Below are 22,579 nucleotides of genomic sequence, written 5' to 3'. Positions count from 1 at the left end.
TGGGGCTTCCCTGGTGGCTGAGATGGTAAAGAATCTGCCTGCAATGCAGGAGACCTGGTTTTGATCCCTGGGTTGGGAAGATCCCCTGAAGGGAATGGTTACCCACTTCAATATTCTTGCCTGAAGAATTCCATGGACAGATGAGTCTGGCGGGCTATAGTCCATGGGGTCCCAAAGAGTCAGACATGACTGAGTCACACACACACACACACACACAATGAGGCCAGTCAACAGCATTCAGCACTGGGTGGTCTGGTCTGGGGAGCAAGGAGGAGATGCTCTTGGCAAGAGGGAATTCCAGGCCAGTCTCAGTGACAGCCTGGAGTTACCTGAACCCAGACCTTACTGTCTTCCAGAAACTCTTCATCCTGCCAAGTTAGGGTTATAAATGCAAAGCTTGGTCCACTGGCCAAGGACTGTCAGAACCTACCTGGTGGAGGTAGATTTTGCATCACATCTTTGTCTTCTCTGAACTGGTGTGGTTGGTAGCTTCAGTTTGGCTGCAAGACACACTGCCCTTTGAGATGTAAGCCAATTTTCACTCATTCCATGTGTGTACATTTCATCATTTTTCAAACTGCAAGTTACCTGAGGGCTTTTGTGTCTCTGGTTTGTAGTAGTATTGAGGCTAGTTTAATGTTTATCAAGCACTGTCAGGTACTGGTCTAAGTGCTTCACACAGAGGAGTTCATGTCATCCTCTTAACAACCCTGTTCTTTTTTTTTAACTTAAAAAAAATGTTTTTGGCTGTGCTGAGTCTTCGTTGCTGCAGAGGCTTTTCTCTAGTTGCAGTGAGTGGGGGCTATTCTCCAGCTGCGGTGTGCAGGCTTCTCATAGCGGTGGCTTCTCCTGCTGCAGAGCATGGGCTCTGTGATGCTTGGGCTTCAGTAGTTGCAGCATGTGGGTCAGTAGTTGCAGCATGTGGGCTCAGTAGTTGCAGCATGTGGGCTTCAGTAGCAGCATGTGGGCTTCAGTAGTTGCAGCATGTGGCTCAGTAGTTGCAGCATGTGGGCTCAGCAGTTGCAGCATGTGGGCTTCAGTAGTTGCAGCATGTGGCTCAGTAGTTGCACCATGTGGGCTCAGTAGTTGCAGCATGTGGGCTTCAGTAGTTGCAGCATGTGGCTCAGTAGTTGCAGCATGTGGGCTTCAGTAGTTGCAGCATGTGGCTCAGTAGTTGCAGCATGTGGGCTCAGTAGTTGCAGCATGTAGCTCAGTAGTTGCAGCATGTGGGCTTCAGTAGCAGCATGTGGGCTTCAGCAGTTGCAGCATGTGGCTCAGTAGTTGCAGCATGTGGGCTCAGCAGTTGCAGCATGTGGCTCAGTAGTTGCAGCATGTGGCTCAGTAGTTGCAGCATGTGGGCTCAGTAGTTGCAGCATGTGGCTCAGTAGTTGCAGCATGTGGCTCAGTAGTTGCAGCATGTGGCTCAGTAGTTGCAGCATGTGGGCTTCAGTAGTTGCAGCATGTGGCTCAGTAGTTGCAGCATGTGGGCTCAGTAGTTGCAGCATGTGGCTCAGTAGTTGCAGCATGTGGCTCAGTAGTTGCAGCATGTGGGCTTCAGTAGTTGCAGCATGTGGCTCAGTAGTTGCAGCATGTGGGCTCAGTAGTTGCAGCATGTGGGTTTCAGTAGTTGCAGCATGTGGGCTCAGTAGTTGCAGCATGTGGGCTCAGTAGTTGCAGCATGTGGGCTCAGTAGTTGTGGCTCTTGGGCTCTAGAGCACAGGCTCGGGAGTTGTGGTGCATGGGCTTAGTTGCTCCATGGCCGTGGGATCTTCCTGTACCAGGGATCAAACCTGTGTCTCCTGCACTGGCAGGCGGATTCTTTACCACTGAGTCACCAGGGAAGCCCATCATTCCAGTTCTGATTGCCATTTTGCACATGAGAAATCTGAGGCCCATAGAGGGTAAATAACTTGCTCCAGGTCATGCAATTACCAATGACTGGTCTATGAACTGGTGCTGCTTGATCCCTCCCCTGTATGGCTTCTGGTAGCAAAGATGCGGTCTCCTTAAAAAACTCATCTGGAAAGTGAGTGGTATATTTCAGTTTGTTCTCTGGGCATGGAAGGTTTATTTATTTATTTGTATATTTGTTTGTATATTTTTACAAAATATATTTTGTATACAAAATTATTGTATACAGATTTGTATGCAAAATATGTATATTTATTTGTATATAAATTTATTTATATATTTATTTACAAATATACACAATTTATTTATTTTTCTCTACTGGGTCTTTAACAGCTATGGAAAGGCACCAAGGTGTGGTGGTGGGGGCAGGGAGCACTGTAGTGTATGCGGATAAACATTAGACATGGAGCCACAAGTCCTCAGGTTCAATTCCCGGCCATGCTGGCTAGGAGCCTTTGACCTTAGGCAAGTCGCTTGCACTTCCTGAGCCTCACTCTTCTCGCCTGTTAAATGGGATTAAGATGCTCTACCTTAGAGGGTTGTTGTGAGCTCATGAGAATATGAATATTAAAGTGGTTTGTACCTAAATTTAGGGTGATGAAATGATCATGGTTGCTACCTTTACTTTTTTTGTTGTTGTTATTGTTGTTGGCTGCACCGTGGGGCCCGCAGGGTCTCATTTCCCTGACTAGGGATTGAACCTGGGCCACAGCAATGAAAGCCCAGAATCTTAACCACTGTGCCAACCAGGAATTCCCATTATCTTAAAAAAATTTTTTTGTATTTAAAAATTTTATTTATTTGTCTCCACTGGGTCTTAGTTGCAGCTCAGGATTTAGTTGCAGCATATGGGATCTTTAGTTGCAGTGTGTGAAAATTCAGTTGTGGCATGTGGAATCTAGTTCCCTGACTAGGGGTTGAATCTGGGCCCCCTGAACTGGGAGGGCAGAGTCTTAGCTACTGGATCTCCAGGGACGTCTTTCTCATTATCTTTAGGATTAAAGGATGAATATGGTGAGGAATGACTAGTAACAGAAAAGGCGGGGCTACTGGGCCTGCTAATAGGATATCATTCTCTCTCTTGTGCTCTTCCCCAGCTCCCTGATAATGCCTCTAATGCCTGGTGCCTGTTCAGCCCATGCCCTGGACTCAGAGCCCGTTTCTTTGGTTCTGTCAGTCAGGATGCCGAGCTGCAAACAACAGCTACTCTCAACTGGAAAGGAATTTATGAAAGGGAATAATGAATATTAGGTGGTATTCTGGGGAGGAAGGGAGAGCTGGGAATAACGACCAGCCACATCACCAGGGCTTTTATATTTCTATTCAGCACCAAAACCTCCAATACACACACACACACACACACACACACACACAGAGTGGCTATCCTTTGTACATGCAAGGCACACTCTTTTGTTATAGCAATGACTTCATTGGGAACTTTCCACAGTTCAGTTGCTCAGTTGTGTCCGACTCTTTGTGACCCCACGGACTGCAGCACACCAGGCCTCCCTGTCCATCACCAACTCCCGGAGTTTACCCAAACTCATGTCCATTGAGTCGGTGATGCCATCCAACCATCTCATCCTCTGTCGTCCTCTTCTCCTCCCACCTTCAATCTTTCCCAGCATCAGGGTCTTTTCAAATGAGTCAGCTTTTCGCATCAGGTGGCCAAAGTATTGGAGTTTCAGCTTCAACATCAGTCCTTCCAATGAATATTCAGGACTGATCTCCTTTAGGATGGACTGGTTGGATCTCCTGGCAGTCCAAGGGACTCTCAAGAGTCTTCTCCAACACCACAATTCAAAAGCATCAATTCTTCGGTGCTCAGCTTTCTTTATAGTCCTAACTCTCACATCCATGCATGACTACTGGAAAAACCATAGGGGACTGACAATTTACAGGTGCACTGGAGATAGGGGGACACAGTGGAAAAGCCTCCTGATGCCAGGAGATCTTAGTGGGAATAACGAAAGCACACATTGTTGTTAATAGGAGAAGTTGGTCTGAAACAGCTGGGGCCATTGGCATCTCGCTGTCCACCCCAGAAGAAGCGATGAGCACAGGTGTCCAAAGACCCTCTAAAGGGAGATTTCACTCCATCTCACTCCCCAGGGGCTAGGGGATAGAGGAAGGGGCTTGCAAAGCTAGAGACCAAAGCTTCTGAGTGGGGGCAGGGTGGGGGACTCCCCAACTGGGAAGAGGATGGGAGTCTGAGGGCCCTAGGAAGATGAGACCTCTACTCAGGTTAATCCCTGGGGAGGATGGGGCCTCAGAGGGATGTTCTGCGGTGCCCTTAAGGCATCAATATCCAGGGACTAGGTTGGCAAGACCCTCCCCAAGCTACCTCGGTATTAAAGTAGCTGCCATCTGACTTTACAAGCTAGAAGACGGAGCCCAAGGCCACGAGCAGTACCAGGTGTCAGAGGACCCTGGGAAATGTTCCCAAAGGTGGGGACTCCCAGGCTCCTGTTTACCTCTAAGGAAGGGTAGGCTCCACCAAAGCATGCAAGGTAGAGACTTGGAACCGAGTTACCTGGCTCAGAGTGATAACGGACCATGTATTAGCGTGCTGGGGCTGCCATAACAGAGTCCCATGAACAAAATGGCTTAAACAACAGAAGTCTGTTGTCTCGCAGCTCTGGAGGCTGAAAATTTGAGATCAAGACACCGGAAGTGCCGTGTTCCCTCTAAAGGCCCAAGGGAAGGATCTGTTCCCAGGTTCTGGTTGTTCGTGGGCTGGTGGCAGCTCAACTCCAAACTTCACACGGCACTCTCCCGAGTATGTCTGTGTCCACATTTCCCCTTTTTATAAGGATACCACTCAATACTCTGGCCACCTGATCCCAAGAGCCGACTCATTGGAAAAAAACCTGATGCTGGGAAAGATTGAAGGCAGGAGGAGAAGAGGGCAGTATAGGATGAGAAGGTTGGATGGCATCACTGACTCAGTGGACCTGAGTTTGAGCAAGCTCCAGGAGACAGCGAAGTACAGGGAAGCCTGACATGCTGCAGTCCACGTGCTGCAGACATGACTCAGCAGCAGAACAACTTTCATATTAGAAAAGGAGCCCACCCTCTCCCAGTATAACCTCATTTCCAAATAAGGTCACCTTTGGAGGTACTGGGGATTAAGATTTCAACCTATGAATGGGTGGGGTGTGTGTGTGTGTGTGTGTGTGTGTGTGTGCGCGCGTGTGTGCACGCGGGGGAGGGTGCACAATTCAACCTGTAACAGATGGGTCTCACACCCTGAGTTTCGGGGCACAGTTCACACACTCTACTTAAACCCAGCTGACTCTCATGTGGGTGTCTTGGTTCACCCTCCCCACACCCTATGAGCCTGGAAGGCTGACCACCTCTCCTCTGCTGAAAGAGGTTGGGAGCAGTAACGGGCGGTGGCCAGGACATATACTGAAGATGCCCTGTCAGCAGCCTGCTTCCCGGCTGCGACCGTGGCAGGGTCACAGCCTCCCTGAATCTCAGCTGTGATGAGGCCAAGAGGAGGATGGAGGGGGCCCAGACTGGACGCAGTGCTCAGCCGATGCTAGCTGCCTTCCCCTCTCCCTGCTGTTGACTCTGAATGTAGAAAACCTTCCTTCAGGTTGAGTGGAGACCCAGCTGCGGCCAGGGTTTTGTGGGTGTGTCAGTCATTCGGTTGTGTCCCATGCTTTTGCAACCCCAGAGGACTCTTGAGCGTCCCTTGGATGGCAAGGACATCCAACCAGTCCATCCTAAAGGAGATCAGTCCTGAATATTCATTGGAAGGACTGATGTTGAAGCTGAAACTCCAATACTTTGGCCACCTGATGTGAAGAGCTGACTCATTTGAAAAGACCCTGATACTGGGAAAGATTGAGGGCAGGAGGAGAAGGGGACGACAGAGGATGAGATGGTTGGATGGCATCACCGAGTCAATGGACATGAGTTTGGGTAAATTCCGGGAGTTGGTGATGGACAGGGAGGCCTGGCGTGCTGTGGTTCCTGGGGTCGCAGTCGGACACGACTGAGCGACTGAACTGACTGACTGACTGGACTGTAGCCCACCAGGCTCCTCTGTCCATGGGATTCTCCAGGCAAGAATACTGGAGCGGGTAGTCATTCCCTTCTCCAGGGATCTTCCTCACTAGGGATTGAACCCGGGTCACCTGCATTGCAGGGAGATTCTTTACCATCTGAGCCAGAGGGCAGGGCTGGGAGAGGGGAAATTACCCGTACAAGGTAACAGGGTTAAACCTCTTTTCCCACCTGGAGCCCATCATGCCCAGCACCCTGTACCCCACTCGCGATGTTGGTTACCCTCTCCTGGGTCTGGCCAGTGCCACTCTCCCCTGCCCGTCAGCTCCATCCTGGGTTCTCCCTGCACATCCTCCTAAGTTCTCCTAAGGATTCAGGGACGTGTCTTCATCAGCTGTAAAGCGAGGGGCAGTTAGGGACATGTCAATGTGCTAGGTGCCTAGTTTCATCCAGACCCCAGAGGGTCAAACTGGGATCCAATGTAGCCTTCCAGAGACTTTGCCCTTGGGAAAGGAGAAGTGACTACTTCAGGGATTGGAGGAGGGGGGAGGTTGAGGAAACTGAGCCAGAGAATCTTAGAGCTGCAGGGAACTTTGGAACGCCCCGATTCCAGGCCCCTCTGGCTACGATGGAGAAACCAAGGCCCAGGGAGGGGAGGTAACTGCCAAGGTCAAATGTTGGGCGGTGCCCGGCAGCAGGAGCCAGGCATCTGGGGCTACGTCGGGACCGAAGGGACAGGTGGTGGGTGCTCCCCCAGGTCTGCGAGGAGGGGCTGGCGGCTGCGGAGGGGTCGCCTCCAGAACTCTTGTGGGGAGGGGAGGGGAGGCTAAAAGCAAGGTTGGTGCGTGAATCTGGGGATTGTGGGAGTGGAGGGTGGCGCACGCGCCCGGGGCAACGCGTGGGGCGCGGGAGAAGGGGCTGGTGGAAAGGTGGGGTCCTGCGGGGGCCGGCGCGTGGGAGCCGGGCCGGCCGGGGCGGGGTGAGTCACCGCCCGCCCGCTCCCATTGTGCGGCCCAGCGGCGGCGGCGGCGGAGCTGCGGAGCCGAGCGCGAGGAGGTGGAGCCGCGGGCTGCGGGCTCAGGCGCCTGCGTCCGCCCGACTCCCCGCGGCCGCGGGCGCCCCCCGGCCGTCCGACCCTGCGTGGCGACAGGCCCTGGAGCCCGCGCCGGAGGGAGATGGGGCACGGCGGCCGGCCCGGGCCTCGCACGCTCCGGAGCCCCGAGGTACCGCAGGGCGGGGCGGGGCGCAGTGCGCCCGGCCCGCGGGCGTCCGGGGTGCGGCGGGGCCTGGATGGGCGCTGGGGAGGCCGGGGGATCCGGCTCTTAAGAGAGGGAGGGGGCGGCGGCGCGAGACTCCTGACCCCGCCCTCCTTCCCCAGGGCTCCCCATTAGGTTCGCGCAGCGCCCCCTTCTTCTCACCCGGGTCACGGGTCCCTCAGTGAGTCCGAGCCTCCCAAGCCGCTTCTCCGGACATGGCCAACGGAGTGATCCCGCCACCCGGGGGCGCTTCCCCCCTACCCCAGGTGACTGACGCTCGCGGGGGTGGGAGAAGAGGAGGGGGAGGGACCGCAGGAGGAGGTGGGGGTGTCCTCTGGTCGACTCTGGGACACCCCCCAAACCCCGATCCAGGGATGGAGCTGGGCGGGGATATGGAGAAGGAGGGGGGTGGTCTTTTGGTATTTTTCCTATCTGTTGACCCCTCTGGTCCCAAGCCCTTGAGAGCCCGGGAGGCTGACCCCAGTCTGGGCCTCAGGGAGTAGACGGTGGGGTCTGCTGGTCTCCCCCACCTCCACCTGGGGCTTGGAGTCAGGGTAGGTGTGTCAAGTTCATGGGTCGAGGGTCCTTAGGAGGGGCTGCTGGGTCTGCAGGTCCGGGTGCCCTTGGAGGAACCACCTCTGAGTCCAGACATGGAGGAGGACGATGACTTGGGCAAGACCTTGGCTGTGAGCAGGTTTGGGGACCTCATCAGCAAGCCCCCAGCCTGGGACCCCGAGAAGCCCAGCCGCAGCTACAGCGAGCGGGACTTTGAGTGTGGGTAGCCCGGGGACCCCTAGTGTGGCCGCCCTCACCGCCATCACCTTCATTTGCCACCATCACCGTGCTCACCACTGGCTGGGTCACCCAGGGCCATCTTATGCTGGACGCTGCGCTGGGCCACCACGCCGTGTTAAGTCATCCTGCCTCACTCACCCATCACCTGTCTGCCTGCCAGGGGAGCTGGGCCCCAGACCCAGGGGAGATGTAGGGAGATGGGCCTGAGGCTGCCCTTGGTGACCTTCATCTTCCTCAAGGCTCTGTCCTTCCTCTGGCCCTGCCCTTTCCTCTTGGCCACCTCTCATCCTCTCCTTGTCTCGCCTGACTCCACCTTTACCTTCCTTGCTGTATGTATCCTGGCCTCTCATACCCCCATCCTCCCCTCTCCATCACTCCATCCCCCACTCTACCAGGCCTTACCCATGACAGGCTGTGGATACAGGTGTTGGGGGGAGCCTGACTCTGGAGGAAGGACCAGGGTGCCCTTCTTTGCGGCCTTGAGCTAGAATAATAAGGTGTGTGCCCCTAGGGTGGTGAGGGGCCCCCTTCTGCTGTGGGGGCCCCAACCGGCTCTCCTGCACCCCCAGTTCACCGACACACATCCCACCACACCCACCACCCGCTCTCGGCGCGCCTGCCTCCACCCCACAAGCTGCGGCGACTGCCCCCCACCTCTGCTCGGCAGACCAGGAGGAAGAGGAAGAAGGAGAAAACCTCTGCTCCCCCCTCCGAGGGGACCCCTCCCATCCAGGAGGAGGGGGGAACCGGAGTGGATGAGGAGGAGGAGGAAGAGGAAGAAGAGGGGGAATCTGAGGCAGAACCTGCGGAGCCCCCACCCCCAGGGTCCCCACCGAAAGCAAAGGTAGGGACCCCCGAAGGGGCGCTGGCTGCTGAGGGAGGGACGCGGGGAGGAGGGGAGGCTTGGCAGTGGGGGATTGAGGGGCTGGGTTGGAGCACGGACCCAGGGCACACGCGGTTTATCCACAGTTTTCCATCGGAAGTGACGAGGATGACAGTCCCGGCCTCTCCGGGAGGGCTGCCTTCACCAAGCCCCTGCCCTCGGTGGGCCCGAGCTCGGACAAGAGCCCCCAGCACTCGGTCAGGTACTGGCCCCAGGCCCAGCCCAGCGCAGGTCCCTTCCTGAACCCCAGAGAAGAAGCTGGGAGGAGATGAGAGAAGGGGGCAGAGGAGGCAGACAGGGTGTGCCCCTTCTCTGCACGAAGGACCAGGAGGAGAGGACCGGAGGATCGACAGGGACAGTCTTCCAGGAGAGAGAGGGTGTTTGAGTGGAGAGGAGAACGGGACAAAGAGGACCTGGGGACCGGCGTGATAGGCTCAGGAAGGTGGAGATAAGCTTTTTCTCTGCCCAGGAGAAGCCTGTGTTTAGTCCCCAGGGAGGCCATTCCAGCCCCATCCCAAGCTGGGGGAGGGTAGGGCAACCCCCTCACCTGGCCCATCTCCACGGAGCTTCCCTGCCAAGTTCAAGGCTGCCGTGTTGCCTCCTCAGCTCTCCTAGTCCCCGGGCCCGCGTCTCCCGAGTCACCGGAGAGAAGGGCCGACCGTGGAGCCCATCGGCCAGTTATGACCTGCGGGAGCGGCTGTGCCCGGGCAGTGCCCTGGGCGGCCCAGGCGGCCCGGAGCAGCAGGTGCCCACTGACGAGGCGGAGGCCCAGATGCTGGGCTCCGCGGACCTGGACGATATGAAGAGTGAGTGACACCCACTCCCAGGGGCGCCCAGCCTGTGAGAGACCTTGGAGAAGCTCGGTGCTCTCCCCTACCCAGGGCTGAGCCCCCTCTGCAGTATCGCTGCTTACTGGAATGTGGCCAGTGATGGGGAGCTCACTACTTCACTAGGCCATGCCTCGGGTGCCAGAGCTGAGATTTCCCCTGGCGACACCTCTGCCCTTCCGTCCTGGTTGTGTCCTCTGAGTCACCCCTGGAATGAGGCAGCCCCCACGTGACATTTAGAAACATCCTTGTACCCTCTCCCCCGAGGCTCCTCTCCTTGGGGCAGACTCTTATTAACCCCCCCGCCCCGAACCAGCCCCATGAGTCTGGGCCACTCATCTTGGTCCTGCCTCTCCCTGCGTCGGGGCCCCTCTGCTCCCACCACACCACCCTCGACCGGGCCTGGCTGTGATCTTGGCACATTCCTTCCATCTTATCAGTGCCCTGGTTTCTGTGGCACCTGTCATCACCCATGGGGCACTGTGCCCAGGGGCATCACCCACCCCTCCCTCCTCCCCCTTGGAACCACCGTGTGTCGGGGTGAGGGGGGGCAGTTGGAGGGAGGGCTTTGAGCTCAGTACGTCATGGAAAGTTGCCAGGGCCTGAGGACAGGGGCAGGAACAATCCGATGGCAGCAGGAGCAGCAGCAGCGGTGGCGGTGGGATGGGGGGGCCAGGGGGAGGGCGTGTTTACAGGCCCAGCGTGGGGGCTGGAAGCAGCAGGCAGCAGGCTTGGGGACCTAGGGAGTCAGGGTCGGGAGGCCCGGCCACTTGCAGCTCTGGTTGGACCAAGACCACCGCTGTCCAGGCTCCCATCTCTCCGGAGAGCCAGGGCTCTGGGAAGGAGCAGGGGCTGCAGCCTCGGCCATCTAGGGGATGACGAGCCCACTGGAGGAGGTCACAGAGCCCAAGGGGGCATCGAGCCCTGGGCCCGGGGATGCTGAGGACCAGGGCCCTGGGAAGGCTCCAACCCCCAGCCCTCGAGACTCGCTGACCTCAGAGGACTTAGAGATGTTTGTGCTGGACTTTGAGGACTATGACCTGTGGGAATCCATCAGGGGCCAGCTGAGCCCCATGGCGGGGGGACTGGCTTGTGAGTAACTGGGCTGCTGGCCTTGTTCTGGCTCCGGGCCTGGAAGGGGCGCGTGGGGAGAGAGGGAGAGAAGCTCTGCCTGAGTGTACCCATGCGAGGGACGTGGGTGCCAGGGGGCACAGGCAGAGTCCTGAGGGTGCAGAGCCTGGGGACTTACTGTGGGTCCTGGCTCTACAGATTGAGAGGCAGTGGCCATGGCAGGGGCTGTGGACTGGGTTGGGTGGGGGGTCTGCCTTTTTCGGTGGCTTAGCCAGCATCCCCTGTGTGACTTTGGACTCGTCCTGTCCCCTTTCTGAGCCTCAGTCTCCTCATGTATGAGATGCACCCCCCCCACCGCAGACAATGTGGTTTTGTTGGCGTGGCCCCTGGGTGACTGTGGCGCCCCCTCCAAGTAGACTGGCTGGGCGGAGCTGGGGGAGCTGGCCATGACCCCGGGGGGCCCTGAGCTGGTGCCCTGGGACGGCTGAGCCCACCTTCTCCGCAGGTCACCGGCTGGAGGACAACCCAGGCATGCGGCGGCACCTGGTCAAGAAGCCGTCTCGGACGCAGAGTGGGAGGGGCAGTGCCGGTGGCCTGGCCCCCGTCCTGCGCAGGAAGAAGAAGCAGCAGCAATTTGACCGGCGGCCTCATGAGGTACCAGACCCCGTGGGGATGGGCCTTTCAGTCCTGCTTGCCTCTCTTCCCACCTTTTCCCTCCTTCCCTGCCTGCCTGGCCCATCACCCACATCCCCAGGACAGCCGGGCCCACCTGGTGGCCCCTCAGGCCCTCACCCCGGGCACCCCACCCCAGGTGTTTGTGGAGCTGAACGAGCTGATGCTGGATCGCAGCCAGGAGCCCCACTGGCGGGAGACGGCCCGCTGGATCAAGTTTGAGGAGGACGTGGAAGAAGAGACGGAGCGCTGGGGGAAGCCCCACGTGGCCTCGCTCTCCTTCCGAAGCCTGCTGGAACTCAGGAGGACCATAGCCCACGGTAGGGGCGCTGCAGAGCTCGGCCGGGGCCAGGCTGCCCAGCTCCCAGGACGATGCCCTGGGGCCGGGCGAGGTCTGGCTGCCCCTCGGGAATGTGGGGTCTACACAGTCGTACTCTGAGGGGCGGGGCTGTGCATGGGGACCTGGCTCTATCCCTGGGGCACAGTAGGTATCTGTCCAGGCAGTAAGCGGACAGATGACCCCTCTCTGGGCAAGGAGGGGCGGTGCCCTCACCCCTGCTCTCTTTTCCATCCCTTTCGGGCTGGGTTGTGGCCACGTGGGACTGTGTATCTGCCTGGGCACATGGGATGCTATGCTCACCCGGCATACTTGCCTGCCCCTGGGGGAGCAAGGCCACTGGGAGGGGTGTTTCTATATCTAACGGGAATGAGATCCCTTCCCCGTCTGTTCCCCCAGGGGCTGCCCTTCTCGACCTGGAGCAGACCACTCTGCCAGGCATTGCACACCTCGTGGTGGAGACCATGATTGTGTCTGACCAGATCCGGCCGGAGGACAGGGCCAGTGTCCTTCGCACTCTGCTGCTGAAACACAGGTGCCAGGGTGGGGTGCCTGGGAGGGGGGATGGCCTTCAGGTTCAGCTGCCTTCCAGGAGCACAGACTCTCTCAAGAGGCTCTTTCCCGTCTGCTTGAATACCTCAAGTGACAGAGAGCTCATTCCTTCACCCTTTAGAAAATATCAACCATTAGAAAGTTCCTAATTACACTGAGGCAGAGAGAATGGAGGCCCCGACCCTCCATATCTCATTTCCCCATGACCTCAGGCCACCAAGGACCTCTCCTGCTCACCTGCCTGCCCCCTCTGCCCTCTCTCCAGCCATCCCAATGATGACAAGGACAGTGGCTTCTTTCCCCGAAATGCGTCCAGCTCCAGTGTGAACTCCGTCCTAGGGAATCACCACCCAACCCCCAGCCACGGCCCTGACGGTGCAGTGCCCACCGTGGCCGATGACCTGGGGGAGCCAGCCCCTCTCTGGCCTCATGACCCTGAGGCCAAGGAGGTCAGTTGCCTTGCTCTGACCTGGGCTGGGGGACAGCAAGGGTTTCATTGAGTGGATCAGGAAGGTTGGATGCCTGGTGCCAAGCTAGGCATGGAGAAACAGGAGGTTTAAGTGGGATCATGGGGCAGGGCCAGGGGAGCCACTTAAATAAGATAAAGCTGCGGTGGTGGTGGAGCTTGGAGGAGGGGTCCAGATCCTGGGCTGGTCCCCTCCTGATGTGGGGCATATCACCAGGAGCCCCCACCCTGGCTGGGTTGGAGGGGTGGCGGGGAGAAAGCAAGGCCCAGATCCAGGGGTTGGAGGCAGAGTCCAGGCCTGGAGTGAGGGATGGGAGGGCCTGCCACGGCCTCCGGTCTGGGTCCCAGCCCTATTCCAGTTCTGCGTCCTCAGAAGCCCCTGCACATGCCCGGGGGAGATGGTCACCGGGGGAAAAGCCTGAAGCTGCTGGAGAAGATCCCTGAAGATGCTGAGGCTACTGTTGTGCTCGTGGGTAAGGAGGGCTGGGTGCTGGGGATAGGGGTTACTGGGCGTGGATGCCTCCACAGCAGTCTGCTTGTCTTGACTTTGGCCTGCAGGCTGCCTCTTCCATTCCAGTCAGGCCCTCAACCTGCCCCTTCTCTTCCTCTCAGCCCATCTTGCCCCAACCTTTTCTTCCCTAATCCTCTGTCTGCTTCTTGTTCAGTTTTATGCTATCTTGGCCTGCTGCTATTCCATATAGCACCTTTGTGAGAATTAGACAAAGGCAACTCTTCCTTAATACCCTTGATCTCCACCTGTTGGTAAATTATAATAAATATACAAACATATAAACAAATAGGGCTACTTTAGATTGGGGTTCCTTTGTGCAGTGTGCAACCTGCTCAACTGTACATGATGGCCCCAAATAGCCCCTGCAGGGCCTGCCTTGACCTCTCCCCTTGGCCCAGCACCCTGTGCCTTGCTCTCCCTCCAGGCTGTGTGCCTTTCTTGGAGCAGCCAGCGGCTGCCTTTGTGCGCCTGAACGAGGCCGTGCTCTTGGAGTCTGTGCTTGAGGTCCCCGTGCCAGTTCGCTTCCTCTTCGTGATGCTGGGGCCAAGCCACACCAGCACCGACTATCACGAGCTTGGGCGGTCCATTGCCACCCTCATGTCTGACAAGGTGGGTCTTGTTCCCCGGAGCCCTGTTTGTTCCCCGTCCCTCTTACTGCCCCCCAGTGGCACCCACAAATGCAGGGGTGCTTCGGCCCCCCTGGATGGAGACAGTACTCTGGAGTGGTGGAGGCAGCTGTGAGCTGAGACAGAAAAGGGAGCTGGGACACAGGGAGGTGGATGCAGGAGAGAAGCCCAGGCTCTGAAGCTTTGGATGTGACAGGAGACTTGAAAGGGAGGCAGGATCCTCCAGGGCTTGGACAGGAGGGCCCTCTAGCCAGGGATGGTGTTTGAATTACTTACTGACCAGCAGGCTGTGGGCACTCTCCAATCAGAATGGAGGTTGGATTGGTAAGGCCATGCCGGGCGTCACTGTTGCATTGTGGAAAAGTCTGGAGGTTCTCCCAGGGGGATAGAGAATGCTCCCGGGGGTGAGGGGTGGTGTTCACCCCGTGGCTCCCTGCCAGAAGGGACCTGAGTCATAGCTCTGACCAGCATCCTGGACCTGTGTGTGTGGCTGAACATCCCCCTTGCCTCTGGCTCTGTGATGGCCCAACACCTCCTCCCTGAAGGCCTCCTCCCTGGGCTGTGGGCTCAGCCCCTGCCTCTCCTGCCCCCAGCTGTTCCACGAGGCTGCCTACCAGGCGGACGACCGGCAGGACCTCCTGAGCGCCATCAGCGAGTTCCTGGATGGCAGCATCGTGATCCCCCCGTCCGAGGTGGAGGGCCGAGATCTGCTGCGCTCTGTGGCTGCCTTCCAGCGTGAGCTGCTCAGAAAGCGCCGGGAGCGTGAGCAGACCAAAGCCGAGCTGACCACCCAGGGTGGCTACGTGGCCCCCGGGAAAGGTCTGACCCTATGGGGCCCGGGGCCCCCCGCACCCATGTCTCCTTGGCCCCGTCTGACTCCTGAGTCCTGCACTCCGGCTTCTAATCCCTGACCCATGACTCTGCCCTGGGACCTGGGCTGGGAAGGATGCGGCCCAGGATCTGCTCCCAGCACAAGGTTCCAGCAGCCCCTGTGTTCCCCCAGAACTGTCGATGGAACTGGGGAGCTCTGAGGCCACCCCTGATGACGACCCCCTGCTGCGGACCGGCTCGGTGTTTGGGGGGCTTGTCCGGGACGTGAAGCGCCGGTACCCGCACTACCCCAGTGACCTGCGGGACGCCCTGCACTCCCAGTGCGTGGCCGCCGTGCTTTTCATCTACTTTGCTGCCCTCAGCCCCGCCATCACCTTCGGGGGGCTGCTAGGTGAGGGGCAGGAGGAGAGGTGAGGGGACTCAGTGTCACCTGCAGCATTCCTGGGCCAGGGGGTCCCGTGGTCACTTCTGGGATGCCTGTAATGTGAGAGGGAGTGGGGCATCTGGTGACCACCCTGGGGGGCTGGTGCTGACGGTGGTGAGGGGCCCTGTCTACCACTCTGGAGGGTGCTGCTCTGTATTTCCTAGGTCCCCAGGTTAGGGGAGGGCTTCCCTGGTGGCTCAGATGGTAGAGAATCCGCCTGCAATGGGGGGAGACCTGGGTTCGATCCCTGGGTTGGGAAGATTCCCCTGGAGGAGGGCATGGCAGCCCGCTCCGGTATTCTTGCCTGGAAAAATCCTCATGGACAGAGGAGCCTGGCGGGCTACAGTCCAGGGGTTGCAAAGAGTCGGGCATGACTGAGCGACTCAGCACAGCACAGCACAGGTTAGGGGAAGCTAGATGAGAAAGGGGGGCCAGGTGGAAGGAGCCGGGCCACGGCCACCCCACTGACCCTCGATCGCTCCAGGAGAGAAGACGGAGGGGCTGATGGGTGTGTCTGAGCTGATCGTGTCCACGGCTGTGCTTGGCGTCCTCTTTTCTCTGCTGGGGGCCCAGCCGCTGCTCGTGGTCGGCTTCTCGGGGCCACTGCTCGTCTTCGAAGAAGCCTTCTTCAAGGTGACTGCCACCCAGTCCCTCCCCAGGGGTCACTGGCTCTACCTGGAGCCCCTGGCCCAGGTGATGGGCCTCTGGGGTGGCCCCCCCCACTCCCCTCGGGGTTCGCCTGTCCCACCTGTCCCGTGGGGCCCTGACAGCCAGGGCAGACGGCTGTGGGTAAGTGCCTCTCTCTGCGGATCTCTAGTTCTGCCGGGCCCAGGACTTGGAGTATCTCACGGGCCGTGTGTGGGTGGGCCTCTGGCTGGTGGTGTTCGTCCTCGCCCTGGTGGCCGCGGAAGGCAGCTTCCTGGTCCGCTACATCTCGCCTTTCACCCAGGAGATCTTCGCCTTCCTCATCTCGCTCATTTTCATCTATGAGACCTTCCACAAGCTCTACAAGGTGGCAGCCCCCAGAGGTCTTGGGGGCAGGTTTACGTCGGGGCTGAGCAGCGCCCTGGGTGGGGTGCGGAGCACTGGAGGGGGAGGGGACAAGGAGGAAGGCTCTGTAGGTTGTGGGTGTGGGGGTTGAGGATGCGCTCAGCCCGATCTGAGCTGAAGTGCAGGTGCCAAAGCCAGAGGTTTAAAGTCTGGGTTTCGCTTGCACCGGTATGTGATGAAAGGGGGGCCCTGTCAGTGCTTCTGGGCTGGGGGTCCTTGGGTCACTGTGTGTAGAGGAGCGGCGTGAGTGTGTGTGTGAGATGGAGCTGGATGTCCTGTGTTACGTTGCCTGCTCACGTGTGGGAGGGGAGGGGCACGCCCTCTCCCTCACAGGTGTGTACTGATGCTGTGAAGTCAGGCTCACCTGCCCAGGTGAGCACCGGGGCAACCTCGTAACCCACCCAGGTCTTCACGGAGCACCCGCTGCTGCCATTCTACCCGCCCGAGGGAGCCCTGCGGGCGGAGCTGGACCTGAATGCGAGTGCCCTGCCCCCCACTGAGGGGCCGCCCAGCCCTAGGAACCAGCCCAACACGGCTCTGCTGTCCCTCATCCTCATGCTGGGGACCTTCCTCATCGCCTTCTTCCTGCGCAAGTTCAGAAACAGCCGCTTCCTGGGCGGCAAGGTGTGTGGTCGGCAGGAGTGGGGCCTGTAGAGTCCCCGTGGGTGTCCCTCCGTTCCTGCTGGCACCACCAGGCTCCGCTCTGGAGAGGAGGGGCTCCTCCCTTCTCCTGGTCATGGGAGACCCCAGCCAAGTCCATGCAGCCCCCCGCACCCTGTCTGAAGCCCTCAGAGAAGTGTGACCAGGAGAGGAGTGCCCTCCTGGGCTGGGTGGGCACCTGTGGGGTTTAAAGGTTCAGGTCAGGAGACTTCTGGCTCCTGCTCAGGCTTCCCTGGTAGCTCAGCTGATAAAGAATCTGCCTGCAGTGCAGGAGACTGGAGTTCGATCTCTGGGTTGGGAGGATCCCCTGGAGAAGGACAAGGCAATCCACTCCAGTATTCTTGCCTGGAGAATCCCATGGACAGAGGAGCCTGCTGGGCTACAGTCCATGGGGTCACAAAGAGTCAGACAGAATGGAGCAACTAATGCTGCTACTACAGCAGGCTCAAGAAGGGTCTGGGTAATACGCCCCCAGGTCAGTCTCCTGACCCTTCCCTCATCCCCCTCTGGCTCCCTTCCCCTGACCGGTCCTTCTCAAGGCTCGCCGCATCATCGGGGACTTTGGCATCCCCATCTCCATTCTGGTGATGGTCCTGGTGGATTACTCCATCACAGACACCTACACACAGGTGAGTGAGCCCCAACCCCCTCTGGCAGCTGGTTCTCACCCCCAGGGCCTTGACAGGGTGGCCATAACAGGTCCCCACTGCCCCAGCAGCCAGTCAGGGCTGGAACCCAGCTTTCCTAGTGGAGTGGCTACATGCTGGTGCCACACACGGGTGGGTGGCCGGGGTTTCAGAAGCAGCCGTGTGGTCCAGCTGTGGAGGCCAGCAGGAGGTCTGGGGCTGTGTGCGACCCTTAGTCAAGAATCTTGGAGGAACCGGTGTGGGACTGGGGGCAGAATGACAGGTGCCCCCAGAGCAGGTCTCCTGACAGCTTCCCTGGGGCTCAGGGAGAAGGTGGATCATTTTCTCATTCACTGCCAGAACCTTGGAGGGACAATGACTTTGGAGGATTACAGAACTAATTTTCCCCAAAGCTGTTCACATCCCAATTCCCTGGAGCTCTGGTGCCGGGGACACAGAGCTGGGTGGGAACAGCTGCTACGTGGAGTGGTTGGCGTCCCCAAACCCAGTCTTCCTTCTGGCCATGCAGAAGCTGACGGTGCCCACGGGGCTCTCGGTGACCTCCCCCAGCAAGCGCACGTGGTTCATCCCGCCCCTGGGCAGTGCGCGTCCTTTTCCGCCCTGGATGATGGTGGCGGCCGCTGTGCCCGCACTCCTGGTCCTCATCCTGATCTTCATGGAGACACAGATCACTGCGTGAGGGGACGGGGTGGGCCCCGGGCGGAGGAGGTGGGGGAGGAGTGGGGTCGTGGGACTGGCAGCCTCCTGGGGGGGCGGTCCCTGGGCCTGGGGCATGGTGTCCCCATGGTGCTCTGAGAGGATATCTGTCTGTTGCCACCACCACTTGCAGGGTGGCACTTGACGGTCCTCAGAACGTGCTGGCAGCACGCTCTCTCAGTCAGGGATCCTCACATGTGTCTCATTTTGGTTAAACCACAATGACGTGGTGAGAACTGGCATCTGGCTTTTGTGGTATTTGAATATCCACAGTATTGGGAATTTGCCTCAAACTTGCTTAAATGTGAGAACTTCAGTTTGAGAGCTTGGAAGAGAAAGCTGGCAGGTCCTGGCGGACAGCTTCCACTCTGCATGTCCTCCGCCCACTTCTGGTCCCCGCTGTGTGTGCCCACCTGCCCCTCACCCCTGCTCTCCCCCAGGCTCATCGTTAGCCAGAAGGCGCGGAGGCTGCTCAAAGGCTCTGGCTTCCACCTGGACCTGCTTCTGATCGGCTCCCTGGGTGGGCTCTGTGGGTTGTTTGGGTTGCCCTGGCTCACAGCCGCCACCGTCCGCTCGGTGACCCACGTGAACGCGCTGACTGTTATGCGCACTGCCATTGCGCCCGGCGACAAGCCCCAGATCCAGGAGGTGCGGGAGCAGCGGGTCACTGGAGTGCTCATCGCCAGCCTTGTAGGTGAGAGCGCCCGTCTTGTAAAGCCCCGGCCCCCACCCCACAGACTTGCCTTCTGGGACCTGAAATCCTTTCTCCATCCCCGACTTGACCCAGATCTCTTCTGAGTTTCCAAATGCATCATGAATAGCCCCGGCTCTGACCCCAGACCTGTTCCTTGACACTCCACGTTCCTTGGTTCTCTGTCCGGCTCTATCTTCTCTTGGTCGCAGTGACTGCACAGGCTCATCCGTCCCCACAGGGGCTGTTGGAGGGGTCCCGTGGGTGTCTGTCTTCTCCAGGCCTGTCCATCACCATGGGGGTGTCTGTCTCCTCCTCCAGGCCTGTCCATCGTCATGGGGGCTGTGCTCCGTCGGATCCCACTGGCCGTGCTCTTTGGGATTTTCCTGTACATGGGGGTCACGTCGCTGTCTGGTATCCAGCTGTCCCAGCGTCTACTGCTCATCCTCATGCCGGCAAAACACCATCCCGAACAGCCCTATGTGACCAAGGTAGGGCCGGGAGGCATGGAGATGGGGAGATGGGGTAATGGGGGGGACTCTGAGGGATCCCAGCACTGGAGATGAACTCGATGACTCCAGAGGATAAGTTCGAACCTGCGGAGCCGAGTCCCCAAGGATGTGGTGAGACCCGACACCTGTTCCCCAGGTGAAGACCTGGCGGATGCACCTCTTTACGTGCATTCAGCTGGGCTGCATCGCACTGCTCTGGGTGGTCAAGTCCACGGCGGCCTCACTCGCCTTTCCCTTCGTGCTGCTGCTCACAGTGCCTCTGAGGCGTTGCCTTCTGCCCCGGCTCTTCCAGGACAGGGAGCTGCAGGCGGTAAGGGATGGTGCTTGGGTCGGTCTTAGGGGGCCTGGGCCCTGGATCAGGGAGGCCTGGCTCCCAGTCTCTCTGTTGTGTGACTGATCTTCTGAAATCTCAGTGGGGCTCCTGGGTTTCTGGTAGCTCAACTGGTAAAAAATCTGCCTGCAATGCAGGAGACCCCAGTTGGATTCCTGGGCTGGGAAGGTCCCTTGGAGAAGGGATAGGCTACCCGTTCCAGTATTCTTGGGCTTCCCTGGTGGCTCAGTTGGTTAAAAATCCACCTGCAATGCGGGAGACCTGGGTTCGATCCCTGGGTTGGGAAGATCCCTTGGAGGAGGGCATGGCAACCCATTCCTGTATTCTTGCCTGAGAATCCCCATGGACAGAGGAGCCTGGCAGGCTTTAGTCCATGGGGTCGGAAAAAGTTGGACATGACTGAGCGACTAAGTACAGCACCATGGGGCTACTAATAGATTCTCCCTTACGAAATTGTGGTCAGGATTAAACACGAGTCCAGGTAAAGCAATGAGAAGGGTGGTTTGGCGTGAAGGAAGCAGAGGTGCAGGTTGTGTCCTGAACAAAAGCACACAGCTGAGGGACGGGTCGGTGGGGGGGTGGCGTTGAAATCCATCCTGAGCCTTGCTTCGGTCAGCTGGAGCAGGCATCCCCACTTCCCAGGATCTAATGCCTGATGATCTGACGTGGAGCTGATGTAATAATAATAATGGAAATACTGTGCACAATAAATGCAATGTGCTTGAATCAGCCCGAAACCGTCTCCACCCACCACCCCCATCCCATTCTGCGGAAAACCTGTCTTCCGTGAAACTGGTCCAGGCTAGGATCCTCTGAGCTAGAGGAAGGGGCATCTTTTTGAAAATGTCCATTCACACATGGTGTACAAAGGCACCCCAGGAGCTCGGAGCACCAGGAAAGTTTTTCTGTGTGCTAGCTGCTATCATCATCATCATTATTAGGAGGCATCACTAGGGGGTGACCTGAAGCTTTTGACCAGAGGGAGGTGCTTCAGCCTGGGGCCATGGTCCCTGTAGACAGTGAGGCTGGAAAGGTCTGGGGGCAGTGAGGGCTGCCAGCTAGAGGAGGAGCTGGTGAGTGGGAGGTGGCAAGCCCACTTCCCCTGCCTTTCCCAACTTTCCACTCCCTTCTACAGCTGGACTCTGAAGATGCTGAACCAAACTTTGATGAAGATGGCCAGGACGAGTACAACGAACTTCACATGCCCGTGTGATCCTCCACCACGGTGCCGCTGGGCGACCCTGACACCTTAGTGATCAACACCTGGGCCCCAGTCAGAGCCCAACCCCAGGGCCAGCTGGCTCCTCATGACCCAGAGACGTGCCTGGAACCACTACTGTTGCCTCGGCCAGAAGGACCCCCTGACTCTACCCCAGGCGCTGACCTCGTCTCACCCAGGTCCTTTCACAGACCAGACCGGCACAGGCTTTGAGCTCATTATAACCACACTCCTTGTCTTGTGTCTGCTTCACTTTCTTGGTTCCCTTTCTGGTTTCTCGGGTCATACTTACCATCTGGAATTGGAAGTATTCTGTTTTCAGGGTCATCAAAATCAGAGTTTTGAGGCAAGGACAGAATTCTTGGGTGAAAGGGAGAGAATCAAGACCACAAAAGGTCAGAGTTGGGCCTTATCACCCACCCCCAACCCTACCCCCCACTCCTCTGAAGTATAGCTCAGCTGCTGGAGGCTCAAGGTCTGGCTTAAGGTCATTTGCCATTAATGCAGCCCCAGTTTAGAAGGGGAGGGAGGGAGAGGGGAGAGAGCAGGTTGCTCTGCTTTAGCCACTAGGGAAACCAGAGCGTCCCAATGACTGTGGAGCTACTGAGGGGAATGGAAAATGTTTATTTTCTTTTCATGATCCTGGACATTCCGAAGAGCTGGGACAGTAGCTGCCCAGTCCCCTAGACGCCAGGGTGGAGCTGGATTTGGGGTCCCTGGACCATTTTAGATTCTCTAGGCTTAAAGGAGAGGCGATTCTGGGACTCCTGAGGCCACTCCTTGTGCAACAGTCTTTGTTAGTCCAGAAATAACCTGGGAGGCCTTGAGGAGGGTGCAAACTGGGAGCCGGTTGCGTCAGAGTTACTAGGCAACTCGCAGCGTGGTTCAGCCGCTAGTCCCTGTGTTGCCCTCTGGTGGCCGCTCTCTTACACTGCAGGCCCTGTCCGGTCTGAGCCCGGGAAGCACTGCCACCTGGTGGACCCGCTGTGGTCAAAGATCCCATTCAAGTACATTTAGTTCCTCCTAGGGAAACAGCTCCTAAGGCTTCCCTGGTGGCTCAGTCGGTAAAGAACCCACCTGCAATGCAGGAGACCTGGCTTTGATTCCTGGGTTGGGAAGATTCCCTGGAGGAGGGCAAAGCAACCCACTCCAGTATTCTTGTTTGGAGAATCCCCATGGACAGAGGAGCCTGGTGAGCTGCAGTCCGTGGGGTCGCAAAGAGTTGGACACGGCTGAGCAGCTAAGCATAGCATAGGGAGACAAGGGCGTGGGGCAAAGAGGTGTCATGGACTCCCGTGAGCACCCGAACTGGGATGCCTCGACCCTACGTCAACCACTTCCTCTGGGGCTAGCTCAACTCCTTCCTTAGTCTTTCCCCATTTTCCTCCCAGATGTTCAGGCCGACAGCTAGAGCCCTGAAATTTGGAGAGGGCATAGAGAGCTGTGAGACTGTGTGTGTTCTGTTCATAAGGAAGAGAGATGCCAGGTGCCCCTCCATCTGTCCTCGGTTGTCATTCAGACTTAAGTATTAATATTTCAGTCCAGTCGGCTGCTTGAGTCTCTGGCGCCATGAAGGCCTCCAATTGCATCTGCCCTC

General features: G+C 58.1%; 1 protein-coding gene across 4 annotated transcripts; it reads left to right on the top strand.

The window, feature by feature from the left end:
* Window positions 1–6,830: 6,830 nt before the first annotated feature.
* SLC4A3 (solute carrier family 4 member 3) lies at window positions 6,831–21,235 on the top strand. Of its 4 annotated transcripts, XM_043445593.1 has the most exons (23): window positions 6,833–7,148; window positions 7,304–7,447; window positions 7,793–7,955; window positions 8,546–8,820; window positions 8,946–9,061; window positions 9,466–9,665; window positions 11,263–11,411; window positions 11,569–11,749; window positions 12,166–12,301; window positions 12,584–12,767; window positions 13,158–13,257; window positions 13,720–13,904; window positions 14,515–14,740; window positions 14,925–15,143; window positions 15,661–15,809; window positions 15,994–16,188; window positions 16,632–16,850; window positions 17,426–17,515; window positions 18,042–18,208; window positions 18,670–18,923; window positions 19,242–19,411; window positions 19,569–19,742; window positions 20,899–21,235. In XM_043445593.1, the coding sequence occupies exons 2-23, from the start codon at window positions 7,397–7,399 to the stop codon at window positions 20,974–20,976; spliced, it is 3,681 nt and encodes a 1,226-aa protein (XP_043301528.1). In that variant the 5' UTR covers window positions 6,833–7,148; window positions 7,304–7,396; the 3' UTR covers window positions 20,977–21,235. The 4 variants fall into 4 exon arrangements, with proteins under 4 accessions (XP_043301529.1, XP_043301528.1, XP_043301531.1 ...); XM_043445594.1 differs by lacking the exon at window positions 19,569–19,742 and having other exon boundaries at window positions 6,831–7,148; XM_043445596.1 differs by lacking the exon at window positions 6,833–7,148 and having other exon boundaries at window positions 7,382–7,447; window positions 7,793–7,867.
* The last annotated feature ends 1,344 nt before the right edge of the window (window positions 21,236–22,579 follow it).

Source organism: Cervus canadensis, chromosome 24, assembly GCF_019320065.1.
Source record: "Cervus canadensis isolate Bull #8, Minnesota chromosome 24, ASM1932006v1, whole genome shotgun sequence".
NCBI classification, from domain to species: Eukaryota; Metazoa; Chordata; class Mammalia; order Artiodactyla; family Cervidae; genus Cervus; species Cervus canadensis.
The sequence above is the reverse complement of the archived record's forward strand: the minus strand, read 5'-3'. Positions and strand labels throughout refer to the sequence as shown.

Bases quoted from the DNA above. Each gene is read 5' to 3' on its own strand.
- SLC4A3 (XM_043445593.1), top strand. From the start codon at position 7,397: ATGGCCAACGGAGTGATCCCGCCACCCGGGGGCGCTTCCCCCCTACCC. The intron at 12,768-13,157 runs GTCAGTTGCCTT...CTGCGTCCTCAG, and splicing joins ATGACCCTGAGGCCAAGGAG to AAGCCCCTGCACATGCCCGG. The intron at 13,258-13,719 runs GTAAGGAGGGCT...CTCTCCCTCCAG, and splicing joins GGCTACTGTTGTGCTCGTGG to GCTGTGTGCCTTTCTTGGAG.